This window comes from Pteropus alecto, unplaced genomic scaffold (genome assembly GCF_000325575.1).
Source record: "Pteropus alecto unplaced genomic scaffold, ASM32557v1 scaffold392, whole genome shotgun sequence".
Classification (NCBI taxonomy): Eukaryota; Metazoa; Chordata; class Mammalia; order Chiroptera; family Pteropodidae; genus Pteropus; species Pteropus alecto.
Genome location: NW_006431933.1, coordinates 1,176,078 through 1,196,605, shown reverse-complemented (window position 1 = coordinate 1,196,605; position 20,528 = coordinate 1,176,078). Strand labels below are relative to the sequence as shown.

The 20,528-nt window shown below is 38.7% G+C and overlaps 1 protein-coding gene across 2 annotated transcripts in view; it reads right to left on the bottom strand.

Moving 5' to 3' along the window:
* Window positions 1-6: 6 nt before the first annotated feature.
* Window positions 7-20,528, bottom strand: part of JADE3 (jade family PHD finger 3) — a 133,705-nt gene continuing 113,183 nt past the window's right edge. For both annotated transcript variants that reach the window (XM_006906900.3, XM_025043389.1), the window contains 5 exons: window positions 20,235-20,402; window positions 17,853-17,969; window positions 5,714-6,184; window positions 4,125-4,242; window positions 7-2,622 (listed from right to left, as the gene is read on the bottom strand). In XM_006906900.3, coding sequence (XP_006906962.1) covers window positions 1,709-2,622; window positions 4,125-4,242; window positions 5,714-6,184; window positions 17,853-17,969; window positions 20,235-20,402 — 1,788 coding nt within the window. In that variant the 3' untranslated portion in view covers window positions 7-1,708. The remainder of the gene's footprint in view (window positions 2,623-4,124; window positions 4,243-5,713; window positions 6,185-17,852; window positions 17,970-20,234; window positions 20,403-20,528) is intronic.

Sequence of the window (20,528 nt, the reverse complement as noted above, 5' to 3'; positions counted from 1 at the left end):
AAAAAAAAAGTACAGGAACCTAGTGCATAAATAGGAGAAATTCTATTCCTCCTTTGGATAATCCATAGCTTTTTCCATTCAAACAAAATACAGGACATCTCTCACATGTTGGAGCATGTTCACACATGTACACAGGTATAAAAGAAACATATTGAAGGTATGACCAAAGAAGAGGCAAAATACAGAAGTTTCCAGAAAAGGAGGCAAAAACAAAAGCAAAGATATCCATTAACAAGGCGATAAAAACAAAAGTGGGGAGAGGAAACTGCTGTTTCCCATATTGATGGTAAGAAGAAGAGCCCCCGCCTTTATTGACTGGCGCCTATTGCAGCTGGGCTGTTTTACCAGTAAGCAACTTAAACAACCTTAAATGGCCTCTTTTCTCTGAAAATTCTCACTACACTTTCCCAAACTAGAAGAAAGAGAATATTAACTTAAGGCTAAGAAGAAAAGAGAGCAGAGAATTATAGTTGGCTTCACATTTTAAAATGTAACATTTTCCACTTCTTTAAATGGGAAACAGACATGTTTTATCGCCCCCAAATGTAATAATTCTCTTCCTCCCCAAAATTAATCAAGGCTGATAGTTTGGGAACAGGGTATAAGCAACTTCTGAAAAATGGCTCCAGCCTTTTTGTTTGGGAAATTGCTTCGGATTCAAAGTTGGTACAAAGCTAAATTATATCCATGTGTTAAACACATGCTTTCAAATTCTGTTTGACAATAAAAATCTGTTTCAAAATTAAAGCAGGTAAGAATACTAAACCTCTGTGCATTTTATTATATTTTAATTATACCTCAATAAAAATTTTATAAACATTAAAGCAGGTATACAAAAACTGTCAGCCAAACTTATTTAAGTCAAACTTATTTGAAAACAATAACACAAAAACCCTGACCTGGTATAAATCTCCCAGAAATGGTCTCATTTTGGGAAAGGCTCTGGGATCCTTCACAAATGCCTATGCTGAGAGAATCAGAGCATTTTCCTTGAAAGTAGTACTTTTTGTAAACACTATCCAAAAGTTAGCCTTTTAAGCTTGTTAGCTGGGTGAAAGAGTTACAAGTGTGTCCTCAACAAGCAAGTCTAAGAACAGGCACTGGACACTTATAAGCATCAGGTGTATTGACTTGGTAAATTAAAATCTTTTGAAAGGAACTCAACCTTCCACAGAGCAAAGGAAGAAGGTAATGAGTCTGACAGTATTTGAGATGTTGGTCCCTGGTCTTTCCCTGAGGAGGGTTTCCAGACACCAGTGGAGTTACAAACTTCCTACAGACAGGAGTTCTGGGAGTTATATCCTGTAGCTTCAAAAGATAAGAAGTTTTAGTGTCTGATAATCATGGTCTCTTGTAAATCCATTAACAATGCAGATTCTTAATACATATGCATATCAATGTATTAATATAACTGGAAAGTTGCCCCAAAGTATTTACTGAATACTCTGGGCCCAGTTGTTCTCAACAATCTCTGGCCAAAAAGAAAAAAAAAGAAAAAAAAAACTGTGGACAATCTGCAATTCTTATAATGTGCTTGTGAAAACTAGACTTGAAACTGGTTCAGAAACTGCAAGCCAATTTATTGTGGAAACATTTTATTCTTTTCTCTATAATTTCTCCCAACATATGTCAGAATCCTTTTAATGTATGGTTTTTCCACAATATATGAAGCAAAGGCAAAGACTGAGTTATCCTTGGAAACTGTCAATCACCTTTGCATTGAACTGTGAGAAAGAGGATATGTCTTGCTTTTACTGTGGGAATCCCGTCTAGAGTCGTGAGGAGGGTTTTCCCTGTCTGAGCTGTCTCTCCTTACCTTGACTTTCTCTTTACTCCCATCACTTTCTGCTTCTGAATCACTCAGCTCCAAATCTGGGCAATAGCCATCGTTTTCTTGATATGGAGCTCTCCCTGCAGACCGCCTGACAAGCTGCTTGCCCCAGAGCTGCTCCCTGGGGTTAATATTCTTGGTTGGCTTCCCATAGCACTGGAGGTCCTCTGTGGTCCTCACACACCTATTGGTGGTCTCCTTAAAGGACCTGCTGAAGTGTTCCACGGTAGATTTTCTAAAGCTGCTGCCCTGACTGGCCAGGTGGGAGCTGAGCATGGACTCCTGGCCACGGAACATCTCACTTGAACTGTCTTTTTGGGTGACATCCCCAGACCAGCTGCCCTCCAGGCCATTTGATTTGGCAACCTTGGAGTTAGGCTGACTTTTCCCATTCCCAATGGAAGACTGCCCATGAAGGGCAGTGTGAAGGACCAGAGGCTTTCCCTGTGACTGCCCATGACAGAACTCCGAAGATGGAGTTTTCCAAGCAGGACTGGGATCCTTTGTTTCACTCCTAGAATGGTCAAGACTGGCCAGCAAACAGTTATTCTTGCTCTCTAATGGATACCTCGGGTATGATTTCATTCTCCTGTCTAGTGATTCCTGAGGCACTTGCGTGCTCCTTATATTTTGAACAGGGGAGTTGCTGTCAGGAGAGAGGGGTCCGTGATCAGGCTCCATGGAGCTGCTTCGGCAGTCTTCTGGGGCTGATCTGGGCATTTTTAACTTTAAGGTAATTCTTGGTGGTGGGTAAAACAATGAGTTTTCTAGTGCACTTGTCAAAGGAAGTCCTGAGATCAAAAAGAAAGATTCATTTTAACAACCAATTTAAATAATGGCACATGTGCTCATGGCAGAGTGGGTTCACATATCCACTCTTCCAAACATCAAACAAGCACCTGACTTTGATACGTATGTACATCATAGTATAGCAACTGGAGTGAGCTGAAACAGAGGTTAGGGTAGGGGAAAACTCAGCAACGCCGTTTGCTGTGTGACTCTCAATCTCTTTACCTCTGTTCTCCCAGTCTGTAAAATGATCACAAAGACTAGTGTGCTGCCTCCTACATCCTCATTTCTGCCCCTTCCATTTCTGAAAAGAATGTCACCAGCAATGACACACAAATAGGGTATCCTTCTTTATGTGTCTGTGTGTGCATGCATGTGGGTACTGCACATGACATTTCAGATCCCACCCTCCAATCTCTCCTAGCTATCATAAAGCAAGTCAAACACAAACCCTCAGGAATGTAAAACAGGCTTTGGTGGGTGAAGAGTATGTGAGTATGGGTTTTATCTGGCATTAGCAGAAGTGGTAGTGGGCAGTTCCTGTGTATTTTATGTCCTTAACCTAAAAAAATCTCCCCACTATGAATGACCATCATGGAGGTGTGGGGCAGGTTTTGTGGTGGCAAAACCAGTAGAAAAGAATCATGACGTTTCTGCCAGTGGCCTGCTATGTGCGTGGCCTGGGGAATACTGGCAATCAGTTACCTAGTTTTGTCACCTTACAGTCACATTTAGAACAAATCTTCCTCTATTATTTTGAGTGCTCTAAAATGAAAAAAGCATTCCTTGAATATGGACTTGACCTTTGCTTATTACCATCTTAATGTAGACTCACAAAAATGACATAGAGGACAACTACTAGGTGCCCCAATAGGCAGCATTTGTTCCCTAAGGGTCCATGTTGAACACTCACAGCCCCCTTTTCTATGAGGGGCTTAGGGCACTGTAATTATGCTCACCTGCCTCTCTCACCAATGGACAGCATATCCTGCAGGCAGGGATTTTGTCTCACTGACTGCTCTATCTTCTAGCTCAGTTCTTAGTCCATCATAGGTGCTCAACAAATATTAGTGAATAAACGAAGACACAAGAATCCAGATCTCCTAACTTCTGGCTAAGGATTTGTTTTAACAGACTATTTTTAAGATGACTAGCCCTGGAATGAGTGTTTTCTGAAAACTAGGATTGGACACTATTTTTTTGATTTTTAAGAATCCGATGATTATAATTTCATTGTGTCAACTAATGGCCCCATATATCTTCTTGGAACCTAGATTATCTGCCCTAGACCTGCAACTCCCCCAACCCTACCCTGGGATTTCTTGTCTTATGAGTTGACGGTGAAATGGACTATGTTATATCAGGGTGGACTAGAACAAATGAGATATTGGACAAGAATTTTGAAAGATTTTTAAGTGAAACAATTGACACAAAATTTAAGTTGTTAAAACAGAATGTAACCAGAATTATACATTTTCTAGATCATCTTTGATATTTAGGTTACCTGCAGGCACTTCCTGGTTAAGAAGCTGGACTTGTAAACCGAAGATCTGTTCCTGTATTTTGTTGTGTGACAGCTTCAGCTTCTCTCTCCTGCTTATCATGTAGCATAAATTTCGGACCTGAAAGCCCAACCCCCAGGAAATAGAGATTTTTGTCATATGCAAATGTGACAATTAAAATTGTTCAGCTAAAATTTAGACAACTAAAGTCAGGTGGGGAGAGGTGGTGAGGAGAGCAGAACCCAAAAGCTGAATGAGAGCCACTCCTCAGGAATTCATGCAGCATAATCAGTAGTGGGATCATAGTTCTCATATCTATCAGCGGCACAAGCAAAATGCCCCAAAGCCACTTCCTGAAATCTACTCTCCCTGCAGTGTCCTGGACTTGATATTTATCTGCACAGCCAGGCTGGAAAGACTGAATGATGATTAAATATTTCAGCCTTCCTTTTAGATCCCTGAGTAAACAATGGCAATGCTGTATCCAGTACAATTTTGTAATGAGTGCTAGACTAGCTGGATAAAGGTCTGCTGAGAAGACTGGAAGTGGCTAAAATTTTTGCTCACTCTTTCAGCTCATCCAAGTCTCCACAACCACAAGGGTAAAATCCTCCCTCTCATACTCCCCACCTGGACAAATTATTCAATCTTTTTGTGCCCTTGTTTATTCATCTGTAAGTAGGAATAATAATAGCACTTAATAATAATACTTCATAGGAAAGTTAGGATTAAATGAATATTTACAAAATGCTTAGAACAGTGTTGCTACACAGTAAGTGCTATATATGTATGAGTTAAATTTTTAAAATGTGAGCCAAATCTATTAGATCCCTTCCAAATTCTGGTAGCATAGGAAAAAAACCAAGCCATCTGTATAATTATACTTGATTATAAAATTCTCTAGGGTAAACATAGGGCCTAACCTATCTTTGAACCCCTGCAGTAGCAACTTAGTAGATACCTGATATATATGAGTTAAATGAAATTATATGGTGCACAAGCTCCCAACCAAGGATGATTTTGACCCCCAGGGGGCATCTGATAATATGGAAACTTTTTTGGTTGTCATAACTGGGTATGTGTGTGGGGGTGGGGTTTGCTACTGGCATCTAATGGGTAGAGGGCAGGGATGCTACTAAATATCTTACAGTGTCCCCCACAACAAAGGAGAGTTCCCTACAACAAAGAACTATCCAGCACAAATGTCAATAGTGCTGAGTTTGGGAAACTCTGATCTAGTGCTTTCCTGAATAAAATTCATTCTTTTTTCAACCCGCAATCTCATTAAGTGTGTCAGTAAAATATAACTGATCCAATTTAGGCTCAACAGTGAATATAAAATAAACCACATGAGGATTTACTTCAGATTTAAGGTTCATAAAACATATGTGAGGCCTCTCTAATTCCCTGAATATGCCTGCCAAAATTTAAACTGAGCCCAATGTCTGGGGCCACAATAAAATCAGAAGATAAGCAATGACACAGAAGCTCACACTATAAATGAGCTAGCTGATCCTTAAAAAAATGGAAGTAGGACCTCCATTTCTATATAGACTGAGACCTACACACTAGTCACAGCTGGTCACCTTACCCGCTCTAGGTCTTGCCGTAGATGCATAAACATTCTCATGCGAGTGTGAATACTCTCCTCTTTTGGCTGCACTAGGCAATTTCTTTCATCCTCCCTTGGAGGAAATAATGGCTTATTGAAGTTACTTTTCCGTTTCAGTTTCCAGTAGTTATAGATAAAGTCCACAGCTAGTATGGGTAGCCCCAGCTCTGTGGCCACATCTTCCACATTGACCAGGGTATAGAAGTCTTCCTCCAGCTCCTGAAGCTTCTGTGCCCTCAGGCTGGTTTTCTCGCTTTTGGCTTGGCTCTGTTCTGCAGCCCGGTGTAGGGGGTGCTCAGCCTCCCCAAGTTTCAGCCTGTTTTGGCTGTGCTTGAGGCAGTATGATTTGAATTTCACTTCATCTCCCTCATCTAGGATGGTCTTCATTTCTAGACTGTGCTCAAAGGCACAGGTGACATGGAAAGCAGTGATGCAGCTTTTCACCGAGCACTGCAGGAAGAAAAGATGTGTCAGGGCAGCAGGGCTGAGGGGAAGGGAAGCCCTATATCCTTGGGCCTAAACTGAGAGCTCATAGGAAGCAAAGGAAAGACAGGGAGAAAGTTGGTTCTACATTGATCATGACAGGCTTTATAAGTAACCCAGGAAATCTGCTCCTATAGAACACAGCAAAAACAGAGGCAAAAAACAAAAAACCCAAAACTTCAAATTCCCCTTTAAGATTTCAGCTCAAGAATTAAGTTTGTCTGAGATATCTTCCTTGACCCCTGTAAAGAGTTATGCTGTACCTATTCTGTTTCCCACATAACCTTATTGTATGCTTCTATGACAGTACTTTTCCACACTGTGCCTATTGTATAATAAATGTCAAATCCCTCACCATGGCTCTTAAAGACAGAAGCTGTGACATTCATCACACATCAACTACTGAGCAAGCAGGTGCTCAAGAAATGCTTCTGAACAAATTAATTTTAAAAAGTCAATTATTATTGCCAGAGCATCTACTGGTTCTAAAAAAGGCTACAGAAACTCCACTAAGTATCCTAACTTCTTGAAATTGTTCTTATAGAGCTATGCTGTCCAACATGGTAGCCAATTAGCTACAAGCAGCTATTTAAATTAATTAAAATTACACACAATTAAAAATTCAATTCCTTAGTCATACAAGTCACATTCCAACCATACTGAACAGCACATATTTCTATAACTGCAGAAAGTTCTATTGAACAGTATAATTACAGACAATCTGAAATTAAGTTTATAATATTTTGCCATTCACAGATGCGACATATTTGTTAAGTGTCTCTGTGTAGCACACACTGAGGATTCATAGGGACGCAGAGCAGGGAGAATCTGGCCCATGACTGCTATACTCCTGTGCTTCAGTTAGTCTCAATTACCATTTGTTACGGTTACAACACTACAGCTTTCCTTTCAAACATAAATGCACGGGTACATTTATGTTTATGGAGAGGAAGGAGGGAAAACAATGGATTTGTTTCTAAGCATATAGTGGGAATGCCTATGGTTAAAGTCAAGTTTCAACTCTTTTGGAAGCCTGCATCTGGAAGGCAGACTGCTCAATTATCTATGTGTTGGGTTTTTGAAAACTAAACATAGAGAATGAATTTGGATATGAATAAAGACTAAAGAAATGCAAATCCTGATGGGTTTCCTTATAATAGATTGAGAAATTCCACAACTAAGAGAATTCTGACAACCATCAAAGCTTTAATGGGTGGGGGTGGGCAGATTCCATTTAAACTAATTTCACAGGATAAAGAATCCCAGGGATGAAATATAATTCTAAGGTCATCTTACCTAGCATCACATTTATCATTGCTTGTACCTGATTTTCTATCTTTACTGGACCCCCACCTCTAACTCCTTCCACTTTTTAGTTAAGTGGTAATCTAGCCATTTACTAGATTTCTCTAGCATTTGCCACCCCAGTGGGAAAGTTTGTTATATTACACTGAAATCTGCATGCTTAAAACTTCCATGTATTTGAAAAGCCTCATGACAATGAGGATTAAAGCCCCCAATGTACTTTTATCTGGGTACCTTTTATCATTGCTAGGCTAGGAAACTAGCCAGTCATTTAAAAAACAAGAAGCAAAAGGCATTCTTTAGCAAAAGATTAAATGTTAGCGTAGTGTTCTTTTGCTGTTTAATAACAGATAAAAATATGGGATGAGAAAACAAAAAGATTGTTTCCTATTTAAGAAAATGAATATGTGACATAAAACTACTACTATTGGGAAGCTAAAAACAGATCATCTCTTGGGTTGAATTTATAGAATGTAGAGACATAAGTAAAAATTACTCAGAATAAAAGGTAATACACGAATAAGAATTGGGTACCTAGATGAAAAATGTAATGTCCTTAGGAAACTCTGCCATAAAATTCATCTAGTTTCAAAAACTAAGGTCATTCTATGATATTTATAGCTCGAAGTCTATATATCTTGGTGGTAAAGGAGAAATGCCAACCAAGTTCTGGTGCCAATCAAAAACCTATTTAACCTTTTCCCCCCAAAACATTTGGCAGTTTAATTAAACAAATGTCTACTGTAACCACTTAAGGTGATAGGGGAGGTATTCTTATGCCTATTAAAAACAGCTTAATTGAGATATAATTTACATACCATAAAACTCACCAATTTTAAGTATACACTTCAATGGTTTTTAGTATATTTACAATTGTATAACTGTCACCATATGTAATTTTAGTACATTTTTGATTCCCCCCTCAAAAGAAATCTTGTGCTGATGTGCAATCATGCCCTGTTCACAACCCCAGACCTGCCCAACCACTAAGCTACTTTGTGTCTATGTAAACAGGCTGTTTCATATAATATATGGCTGTTTATATCTGGCTTTTTTTACTTAGCATGTCTTCAAGGTTCATCTACATTGTAGCATGTATCAGAATTTCATTCCTTTAAAAATATGCCTAAATAATATTCTATTGTATGGATATACTACATTTGTTTTTCCATTCACCAGCTGATGGTCATTTGAATTTTCACTTTTTGGCTTTTATAAAATAATGCTATGAACATTTGTGTACAAGTTTTTGTGTGGACATATATTCGTTTATCTCTTTGGTAATGTGCAGTAAAAGATTAACCTTGCCCAAAGAAAGATTTGATCCTTTGCTGCCAGCTCCTGAGAAGCATTCTCTAAATCCTTGGAGTGCCCTGCCTGATAAGTATTTTTGTTTACCTGGGGGTTTTGGGCCATGTCAGATAGTCTAAGCTAACAATGTGATTTATGTTGGAAGCTTTGGGCTATGTGGTATCAGCCTAATCTCTGGAGGGATCATGCGGATGGTCAGCGGTTTCTACTTGGCCAACTTCTGATAAAATCTCTGGACACCAACGCTTCAGTGAGCATCCCTAATTGGCAATACTCTGCATTATCACGCATCATTGCTAGGAGAAATAAGCACTGTCCACAAGATTCTAATTGGAGAGGACAACTAGAAGCTCCATACCTGTTCTTTCCCAGGCCCTGCCCTATGTACCTCTTTCCTTTGCTGATTTTAATCTGTATCCTTTCATTCTAATAGACTGTAACATGAGTATAATGGCTTTTCTGAGTTCTAGTGAATTATTGAACCTGAGAGTGGTCTTAGGGGCCTCTTTAATTGCAGGAATATACTAGTAAGTGAAACTGCTGGGCTGTAGGGTAACTCTACATTTAGTTTTCTAAGAAACTGACAGATTCTTTCTCACAGTGGCTGCATATTTTACATTCCCACTAGCAATGCATGAGGGTCCCAATTTCTCCACATTTTTGCCAATAACTGTTATGGTCTGCCTTTTTGAGTATCACTACCCTACTGAGTATGAAGTGGTATCTCATTGTGGTTTATTTATTTTTAAAGAGGGAAAAATAACTTTCTATATATTCTTCAGAAATTGTAGAAAAATGAGTTTTTAAAATACTTTCATTAGAAGGAAATGTGTAAGGGGAGTTTCTGTGAGATGAGAACTGCATCAGATAGAATGGTTTGAATAAAAATCTTGAAAAAGAACACCAGAGCCTGATTTAGGAATTAAGGTGCTTCCTTAAAGAAATATTTTGTCACCCACCCCTGCCAAGAGAAAAATAGTGCGTCTTCCTCAAAAGCAGATGACACCTGCCTGGAATACAAAGAGCCTGGTGCATATGTACTCAGCAGTTCTTGCCCTTAATCCCCAATAATCCATGAACAGACAAATGGGTGGTATCAGAGCAATTTTCTCAAAACTTGGTCACTGAAACAATGTCATAAATGGCACAAGTTAGCCTATAAAATCTATTTCAGCCACTGTGTACTTAAACTCTAGCACCAACAGTAGCCACTGGTCCTTCTGATCTCTCATCCCTAAAGGTCTTTAAGGTCTGAGGGGAGAAGTTGCTTCATTATTATTTAACTTTTCCCATGTTTATATCTGGCCTCCCTCAACAGACCATAAACTCCTGAAGGAAGAGATTTGAAGTGTCTTAGAACAATTTGGAATATATAAGAAAGATATTAAAGCACTTTCCCTCTTTTTAATTTTTTTTGGTGCCCTTTAATCTCAATATTTAATTTCCTTCTCTACTGAGTACCACCTTTAATAGTCATTGAGTAGATATACTTGCATTTCCTCACTTGTCAAAAATTGTCCTTTGCTTTTAAAAAGGTCACTTCCCTTATAGTCAAACTCATATTAGCCTAATGGTAAACTCATGGTGGCCCACTTGTTTATCCTGACTTTATTTGATATTCTATTCAGTTTGGCAGGATAAATGCTAAGGCTTTCCATCAAGAAAGACAGATTGACTTCAGGGAATAATAATATAAACAGTAATAACAAGTACAACTACTAGGATCACTAAGTATTTACTACTATCTGTTAGGCACTGTGCTTAGCTCTTTACCACCGTAATAAGTAGGTACTATTATTACCTCCATTACAGATGTGTCACCTGAAGCACAGATATAGTAGACCAGGATCTGAACTCCAGGAGTCTGGCTCCAAAAGCCATATTCTTATTTTTTTTCCTTTTTAAAAATAATTTATTTTTCAATTACAGTTGACATACAATATTAGTTTCAGGTGTAAAACACAGAGATTAGGCATTATATAACTTACAAAGTGATCACCCTGATAAATCTATACCCATCTAACACCATAGTTACTATAATATTATTGACTATATTCCATATGCTATACTTCACATCCCCATGATTATTTTGTAACTACCCATTTGTACTTGTTAATCCCTTCCTTTTTTTCACCCATCCCCCACAACTCCCCTCCTACCTGGAAATGATCAAAATGTTCTTTGTATCTATGATTTGTTTTATTTTGTTCTTTAGATTCCGCATGTAAGTGAAATCATATGGTATTTGTCTTTCTCTGACTGATTGAGTTCATTCAGCATAATACCCTCTAGGTCTATCCATGTTGTTGCAGATGGCAAGACTTCTTTCTTCTGGCCAAATAATATTCCACTGTATGTATGTATTGCCTCCTCTTTATCCATTCATCCACTGATGGACACCCAGGCTGCCTCCATATCTTGGCTATTATAAATAATGCTGCAATGAACATGTGGATGCACATATCCTTTTGAAGTAGTGTTTTGGGATTCTTCAGATAAATACTCAGAAGTGTGATTACTGGGTCCTTCTTTGTCTCTTGTTATAGCCTTTGTTTTAAAGTCGATTTTGTCTGGCATAAGTATTGCTACCCCAGCTTTTTTTTGTTTCCATATTCATTAAGTATCTTTTCCTAAACCTTTACTTTCAGTCTGTGTGTGTCTTTCAATCTGAAGTGAGTTTTTTTCCAAATATTTTTATTAAAATACAGCCAACATACAATATTGTATTAGTTTCACGTGTACACCTTGACATTTATATACCTAAAGAAGTGACCATCATGATAAGTCCAGCAATCATCTGAAACCATACAATGCTATCACAATATTATTGACTATATTCCCTATGCTATACACATCCCCATGACTTATTTTATACCTGGAAATTTGAGCCTCTTATTCCCCTTCACCTTTTCCCCCTCTGTTTTGATATTTCGATTGCAGCTGACATTCTATATTATTTTATATTACTTTCAGGTATACGGCATAGTGATTAGACATTTATATAATTTATGAAATGATCACCCTGACTAGTCTAGCACCCATCTGGCACTATACATAGCCATTACAATATTATTGACTATATTCTCTATGCTTTACTTCCCTATGACTATTTCATAACTACTAATTTGTACTTTTTAATCCCTTCATCTTTTTCACCTCATCCCCAAACCCCCTCCCATCTGGCAACCATCAGCTTGTTCCCTGCATCTATGAGTCTGTTTCTGTTTTGTTTATTTTGTTCCTTAGGTTCCACATATAAGTGAGATCATATGGTATTTGTGTTTCTCTGACTTATTTCACTCAGCATAATATCTTCCAGGTCCATCCATGTTTTTACAAATGATAAGATTTCATTCTTTTTTTTTTTTTTTTATGGCCGAGTAATATTCCATTGTATATATGTACCACCTCTTCTTTATCTGATTGTCTACTGATGGACACTTTGGTTGCTTCCATATTGTGGCTATTGTAAATAATGCTGCAATGAACATAGGGGTGTGTATATTTCGAATTAGTGATGATGTGTCTTGGTGTGGGCCTCTCTGGGTTCGTCTTGTTTGGGACTCTGTGCTTCCTGGGCTTGTATGTCTATTTCCTTTACCAGTTAGGGAAGTTTTCAGTCATTATTTCCTGAAATAGGTTTTCCATTCCTTGCTCTCTCTCTTTTCCTTCTGGTACCCCTATGGTGTGAATGTTGACGCACTTGATGTTGTCCCAGAGGCACTTAACCTATTCTCATTTTTTTGGATTCTTTTTTTTACTTTTTTGCTGTTCTGACTGGGTGTTTTCTGCTACCTTGTCTTTTAAATTGCTAATTTGATCCTCTGTTTCATCTAATCTACTGTTGATTCCCTGTGATGTACTCTTCATTTCAGTTACTGTATTCTTCATTTCTGACTGGTTCTTTTTTTATGTTTTCTATCTCCATTTTTATATTTCCTATCTCTTTGTTGAAGTTTTCACTGTGATCACTGTGTATCCTTATAACCAGTGTTTTGAACTCTGCATCTGGTAGATTGCTTTTCTCTACTTTGTTTAGTTCTTTTTCTGGTGCTTTGTTCTGTTCTTTCATTTGAGACATGTGTCTTTGTCTTCTGATTTTGGTTGCCTCCCTGTGTTGATTTCTATGTATTAGGTAGTTCTGCTATGTCTTGGTAGAATGACCTTATGTAGTAAGTATCCAGTGGCATTAGGTGGGACCCAGTGGCACGGTCTCCCTGGTCACCTGAACCAGGTGCTCCAGGTGTCCCTGGTGTTGGTTGTTTGCACTCCTTTTGTAGTTGAGCCTTGAGTGCTGTCAGCACATCAATGGGAGGGACTGACTCTCAGGCTAATTGGTTATTGAAGACCAGCCATGACTACAGTGGAGAGCTGTTGTGCAGAGGCTGACCCTATGGAGCAGTATTTGCTTTAGTGGGGCTGTTCTGATGCCTGCTGAGTATGCCATCTGGATCTGTCATTTGTGGAGCTGGTTGGGTGGTGGTCTGGTGCCAAAGGTCATATCCTTAACCACTATTAGTTCTTTCTTCTCAGGGAAGGCCTAAAGCATCTGGATCTAGGTTGAATGGGGCTTAAAGATAAGATATATAAGGACCCTACAGGAATTCTCAAAAGCTGCAGTTAGAGGGACTGTGTTCAGGGTCTAGGTAAAACTCAAAGCTCTCTGTGCATCTGATTTGAACCCAGTCTTTAGGATAAGTTCCAGAATTATCAGAAGCCTTCATGTTCATGGGAAAAGTTTAGCTCCCAGATATGGAAGCTGCAGATATTGACTAGTCTAGACCCCAAACACAACAGTGTTAGATTCTATCCTTGCCCAGTGAATGTTCTGAAATCAAAAGGAGAGATGCAGGTATTCCCACTGTTGGCAGTTAGGAAGAATAAACACAATTCATGGTTAAGCAATTTCCAAAGGGTTTAGAAAGCAAAATACCTAAAATATGTTACTAATCACAAAGTCTCTTTAATAAACCTCCGAAGAACAATGATGCTAATAAAACTCAATCCTTACTGAATTACTGCATAGTTGATCCTTGAACGTGTAGGTCTGAACTGTGTGGGTTCACTTAGACATGGATTTTCCAATTGACCTGTGCAGTTCAAACCTATATTGTTTAAGAATCAAATCTGAGGTTAGGGCTGACTATAGTTATGCTATATTTCTGGCTGCATGGAAGTTTGGCACCCCTAACCTCTGCATGGTTCAAGGGTTACCTGTATTTGTTTACTATATTTTTCATTCTCATACAGGAAGCAAGATGCTAAATTACTAATGGGTTTGGAATTTACTTAGTGGTAATTTAAAAGGAAAAAAAGGTTTTGCTCTGTTTTCCCCTAGGAAAAGTAGGTGCCAACCATGGAAAACAAAGAACACTCCATTAGTATAAGGAGAATAGAGGTGGAGAAAAATACAACCACACTTAAAAAGGTCACTTGAAGTTCACGCCCCCTCAACGGGAGGTAGGTCTTTAATAAAGTCTGGTACTGACAATGCACTTCCTCAAACCATAAAACTATTTCGCACCTCTTCTCTCCTCAAACTTCTAGACCTACCCACATTCTTACTCTCACCTGATGATCCTGCTTCCTACCTCACTGAGGAAATTAAAACAATCAAGAGCACTTCTGTAGATTCCCACCAGCACATCTACCTAACACTGCACGTACACACTCTGCCTTCAAGCCTGTTTTCTGGAAAGAACTATCTGTACTCTTGCCTAAAGCCACCCCTCCATTGCATACTTTACCTTTTCTCACCTACTGAAAAACTTTGCTACAGCAGTTTTTCTTCTCCACTGGGTCACTCTCTGCATGCATAGTTATGTTGTATATGTTAACAAGTATACACACATACTTGTTATTTCTTCCGTCTTAAAGAAAAGACCTCTTTACCTCACTTTCCTGGACTGTTCCTACACCATTTCTTTGCCCTGACCCTTGACAATGTAGCTATTGCCCTCCCCACTCCACCTAAACTGCTCATCCAGATTAATAATAATCACATTACTAAATTCAGGTGTCAATTTGTAGTCCTCATCTTACTTCAGCAGCATTTAACACCACTGATCTTTTCCTTCTCCTTGAAATGCTTTCTTCCTTTGATTTCTAGGCTACTACAGGCTCTTGGTTTTCCTTCTGTCTCCCTGGTGGCCTGTTCCCAGTCTCCTCTGTTAGTTCTTGCTACTCTCCTTGACTTCTTAATGCTGGAATGCTTCAAGGCCTAGTGCTTGGTACTGTTCTCTCTATCAACACTCATTCGGTGATCGTACCCAGTCCAGACTAAAGCTATCTATATACCAATGACTCACACATTTATGTCTTCAGTCCAAAACTTCTCCCCAAACCCCAAACTCACATAGACAACTGCCAGCTTGACATTTCTACTAGGATACCTGATAGACATCTCAAACTTAAATGCCTAAGACTGAACTCATATTTTCCCCTAAATCTGTTCTACATCTGCAGATTTACGGCAATTTCACCTTCCCACTGTTTGGGCCAAAAACCTGGAGGTATTCCCAACTTTTATCTTTCTCTCACACCTCATATCTGAGCCATAGTCAATTCTATTGGCTCTACTTTCAACATTCATCCAGAATCCAACCACTTTCCACCACCTCCAGGGCTATCACTCTGGTCAAAGCCACGACCATTTCTCATGTATTATTTTAATAGCCTCCTAATTGCTTTTCCTGTTTCTAACCTTCCTTCTTCTTGGTCTATTCTACAGAGTGCCTATTTTTGTTTTTAATCTTTTACTATGGAAATTAAAAAACCTATGTAATAGCATAAAGAGCACTATAATAAACTCCATATAACCATCAGTCAGCTTCAATAATTATTAGTGTATGACCAATCTTGTTTTATCTTTAACTCCCATACTACCCTGTCCTCCAGATTATTTTGAAGCAAATCTTAGATATCAAATCATTCCATGTAGTGATCCTTAAAAATATAAATCAAACCGTGTCACTTATCTGCTCAAACCTGCCAATTCTCCCCCTCCTTGCTCAAACTTGGAGTAAAACAAAGAGATCTCATACATGCTCTGGAAGCCCTAAACCAGGGGCTGGCAAACTGTGGACCAGAAACCAAATGCAGCCAGCTGCCTGTTTTTGTGTGGCCCATGAGCTAAGGATGGTTTTCACACTTTTAAGTGGTAGAAAAAAATAAAAAGAGGAATAATATTTCATAACACATAAAATATGAAAAATTTACAGTCCACGAATAAAGTAAAAATTTTAACTCTTAATTTGATCAAAATCTTTAAAAACTGCAGAATATGAACTCTAATAAAAATAAGAACCATTGCCCTGCAAATAAAAAACCTACTCTCAAATGTTTCATCTATCCATCTGTTCATCATCCATCAATGTAATATTTATTGTCTGCCTACTATGTCGGAGGGGTGGGGGATCTAAGGATGAAATAGTCTGAGCCTACAGTCTATTATGGAAGATAAAATTCATAGATAAATAACTATAATAGAGAGCAGAGTGTGGTAATGTGGGGCTGTAATGCAAACTCAGGTCAAGGGCAGTGTTCTCTCTCACCACAATCACACTGCCAATTCCTAACTGTTAGGAAAAAAAATCATCCTTTAAAACAGCAAAAATAGGAGGGAAAATGCAGGTACCGCAATAAGAAAAAATAAGTAAATCAATGGATAAAAATGCAATATACTATTATAAAATGACTAAATAATAACTACGAAAACATGGAAAATATTTTATTTTTCAGTGGGGAGAATGCATATTACAAACTAATCTATGATACAATATATTTATTCAATAAACACTAATTGAGCACTAACAATGGGCAGGCACTCTCCTTTGTGCTAGAGGCAATTCACAGAAGAATATTGCACAACTGTGGCCCTCGAAGGGCTCATATATGGGGAGCAACAGGGAGAGAACTTACAAAAACAAACAGGCAATGTGTTAAGGTAGTAGACCCCATGGGAATAATTTTTCTTAAAATGTTTTTCCTTTATAATTGCTAAAGTGCTGTGGTTAAATGAAATCTGTAAAAAATAAGTTTTTTAAAAAGCAAGACCAAATATCCAATTCTGTCAGATGTAAAAACGAGTTTAAAAAATTAAAAGGGACTTTGGGGTCCAGATTGTGTTCCTTAAATACAATTTCCCAGTAAAAGAACCAGGGTTAATTGGAGGAGTGGCTGATCCCAGGTCTGGAATAAGAAATCTACTAGATGAGCCAGATAGCAAGGAACCTCATGAACACCTAAAGTTACTGTCCCTAAGCTATTAAGCTATGATGTTATATGATCCCTTTTCTGTGATGGTCAGCAGGCAAATCAAACTCCAACCAGCCTGTTGCTCCTATGTAGGAGGTCTGTGGAATGGAAGGGTCAATCATTTCTGCCTTTCCTGGAGGTAACTGGGCTCTCTCAGTCCCATCCACCTCTGCTGCTGCCCAAATACTTCTATTGAGTACATCAGCTACTACTTCTACTTCAAGTAGCTGAATTCCTATGCCCCAGAAGTCTTAGAAAACTTTACTTGCACTACCATATGCAACAAGTGAGAATGACTTTCCAACCTATCCACCAGAATTTACCCATTCAGAGGCATCTTGCTCTACCAAAATGAGTTGCATTTAGTCCAGCAACAGGGTCATCTATCAAATTATCCTGGAAGCCAAGTCCATTGATAGTCAATGGGTGAGCTACACAAAAACATGGGCCTGGTTGTTTTACAGTGATGGCTTGTTTCCACCCAGGATGGTGTCATTTAGCTTCAGAACTCACCTAATTCATTATATCTAATAGCAAAGGATGGAAATTAACTATCACTATGGATACTAAAAAGATTAAGCTGAAGGCTTCCGAGGCAACATCCAAAAAAAGGGTTCCAGAAATGGTCTGTACAATGGCAGAGCCATGGGAATGAGTGGGAGGCCTCTCGAGTAACCATTCCGTTAACAAGATGGTCTCACTGAGAGGGCAAGTCTAGCCAATTTGGTGTTAGCACACTCCACCACTTCCCATGGGGACTTACCTGAATGCAAGCCCCTGTCTTCAATTTGCACAGGCTGCAAACTAAAGCCCACCGACTCGGCGGGATGTGGGATATCTTTGTGATTGGTTCCATCCTCTCGGGACAACCAATGCTGACCTACAAATAAAACACCACCATAAGGCAGAGGCACTAAGGCATTCCCGAAGTGCCTTTTATAAACCATAAATGATGTTACATGAAGCTCAGAACATCAAAACAACGAGGTGAGACACGTCTCTTAAGGTTACTATGGGACCAAGAATAAGTAAAACTTGTCTCTAGCCACTGCTCAGACCTTCGATCATTTCCAGTAATGTAAATGATTCATATATAGGATGAGGGCAGGAGTGGAGAGTAGGCGTGGTTAATTTAATGAATCAATGATATCTATACTTTACTTAGGAACCAAAGAAAGCTACTAAGGAAAGGAATTAAAATTTATAAAATCTAGCACCTATCATATTAGAGATGGTGCCACATGCCTTGTTTTCTCATTTAATTAATTAAGGATGAAAAACAGAGGCAGTGACAAGACTTTCAGTTCAGTTTACATGGAAGCATGATATTGTTGGAAAGTAGCAGCAATCTGTAGAATGAAGATTGCAGCATCTAAGTAGAAAGAATGAGGATGATGACATCTGTAAACCGAAGTCTTTAAGATCACATTTCTATTATCGGCTTACTCTACTCTCTCAGTAACTTCAAAGTGAAATCAGTCTTTGGGAGTGAGCTGAAAGGAAATGGATGTTTTTAAAAAGAAAGAAAAAAAATTTTCATATAAAAAGAAGAGAGCAAGCAACTTCTGGTAAAAAGTGTTTTTTCTTATTTATAAAAAAATGTACATGTTTCTAAGAGAGATACAACTTTAAAAAGTGAAGGACTGTTGAATAAGGATGGTTAAACTAGTATAAGTTTTGCCCTCATCAAGAAACCAGCAGTAGAAAGAACACAGAGGTCTTAAACAGCCCAAAAGGTACTAGAAACCAGGTACTAGAAACCATAAAAGAATGTCAATAGGTGCAAAAGCTTCTTTTACTTTTAAAGAACTCTTCCTGAGTCATGTTCCAGACTTTTTTTATATGCCGAGAGAGCCTGCTCTATTAGCTGGGAGATCTGCTGCTGGAAAATAGTCACTCTCAGGCCAGAAACCCAAGAGTTCATTTCATATGTCTATAAGCCGGATGTTCATAGTAAGAAAAAAACCACTACTCAAATAGTATTAAAAATACTGACTTCTATATCTATAAGAATACCACAGTAGTATCTAGAACTTTCAGCTGAACTCTGTGAGCTGACTGTTGGATAACTTCCCTGGAACTGACATTAATAAAAATAAAGCCAGGGAAGTTTTAAAGGAGAATGAATTACTGATATAGTATTATCAGCTCTCCCACGAACTAAATTCTGCAGTCTCTCTCGTCCTATAGTTAAACTACTAACAAATTTGCTCGCTTGAATAGGGGTTGGGGAAAGAGGCTGTGAGTGGGATGTCCAAACAGATTTAAAAAAGGGCAGCCATAAGAAGTAAGGAGAAGTAATGTTTGGAAGCCCTTTTTAATCAACTTATTGTGCACATAGCCCATCCAGGAAATACCAGAAACTGAAGAACCAGATTAAACTATGACGGATGGAGTTTTGAATAAAGAAGCTCTTAAACAAATATTTAGTCCAAGCTCTGCAAAGAGTTTCCAAAATCAAAGGGCAACCATCACAGTGGGGAAAAGAACTGTTGTTCACTTTTCTTTAATAACCTAAAACTGGAAACAACTCAAATGTCCATCAAAGGACAATGGATAAATTATGGTATATCCATACAATGGAATACAAATAGAAAGGAATGAAACATAGAGTGCTAGCTAGACAGGAAAAAAAATATATAATGTATGATTCCATTTATATGAAGTCCAAAAACAGACAAAACTAATCTATAGTGATAGAAATCACTCTTGGGTAATAGGGACCCAGAGAGGGACTGGAAAAGTGGGTATGAGAGATCCTTCCGGGGTGTTCCATATCTTGATCTGGGTTGTGGTTCCAGATACAAATGTGTGAAAATTCATGAAACCCTACACTTAAGATTTGGTATTTTAAGGTAAGTTTCACCTTAAAAAATCTGCTGCTCATACCCTGGTCTTTTTGTGCCTTTCCTTCTTGTACAAATTTATTCAACATCACTGGTAGTACCACCTACAAATTAATCAGCGTGGGCTTACAAAATCACTTGGATTTAAGAAGGATATGAGGGAGTTCAAGTGGAAGCATATCACCTTAGGAACATGGGCAAGCATGAAGTTTCTCTATGAAGCCTGAGTCAGTCTGAATGTTGTGAGAAATGGGGGTACCCTGGAGCAAATGGCCTCACAGGTCTAGGCAAGTTCTTACCTCAGGAATCCACAGAGCACAGCTGACATGAGCCCATTTAGTTCCTGTCTTGGTGGCTTTCATGGCTCCACCTTTCTTTGGACATAAGACACATTGCGGACGAATGCCCAGGACACAGGAGCGACACAGCCAGCTGCCTTCTGGGACCTTGAGGATGCCGTAGCAGGCCTGGAGACATGAGGAGGAGAGGGGAGAATGATTAGTATCTTCTCACCATGGTTGATGTCTGCTGTCTGGTACAGTCAACAAAGTACCCTCTGTTTTTAGCAGAAAGAGACAAATAAGGCCAAACAA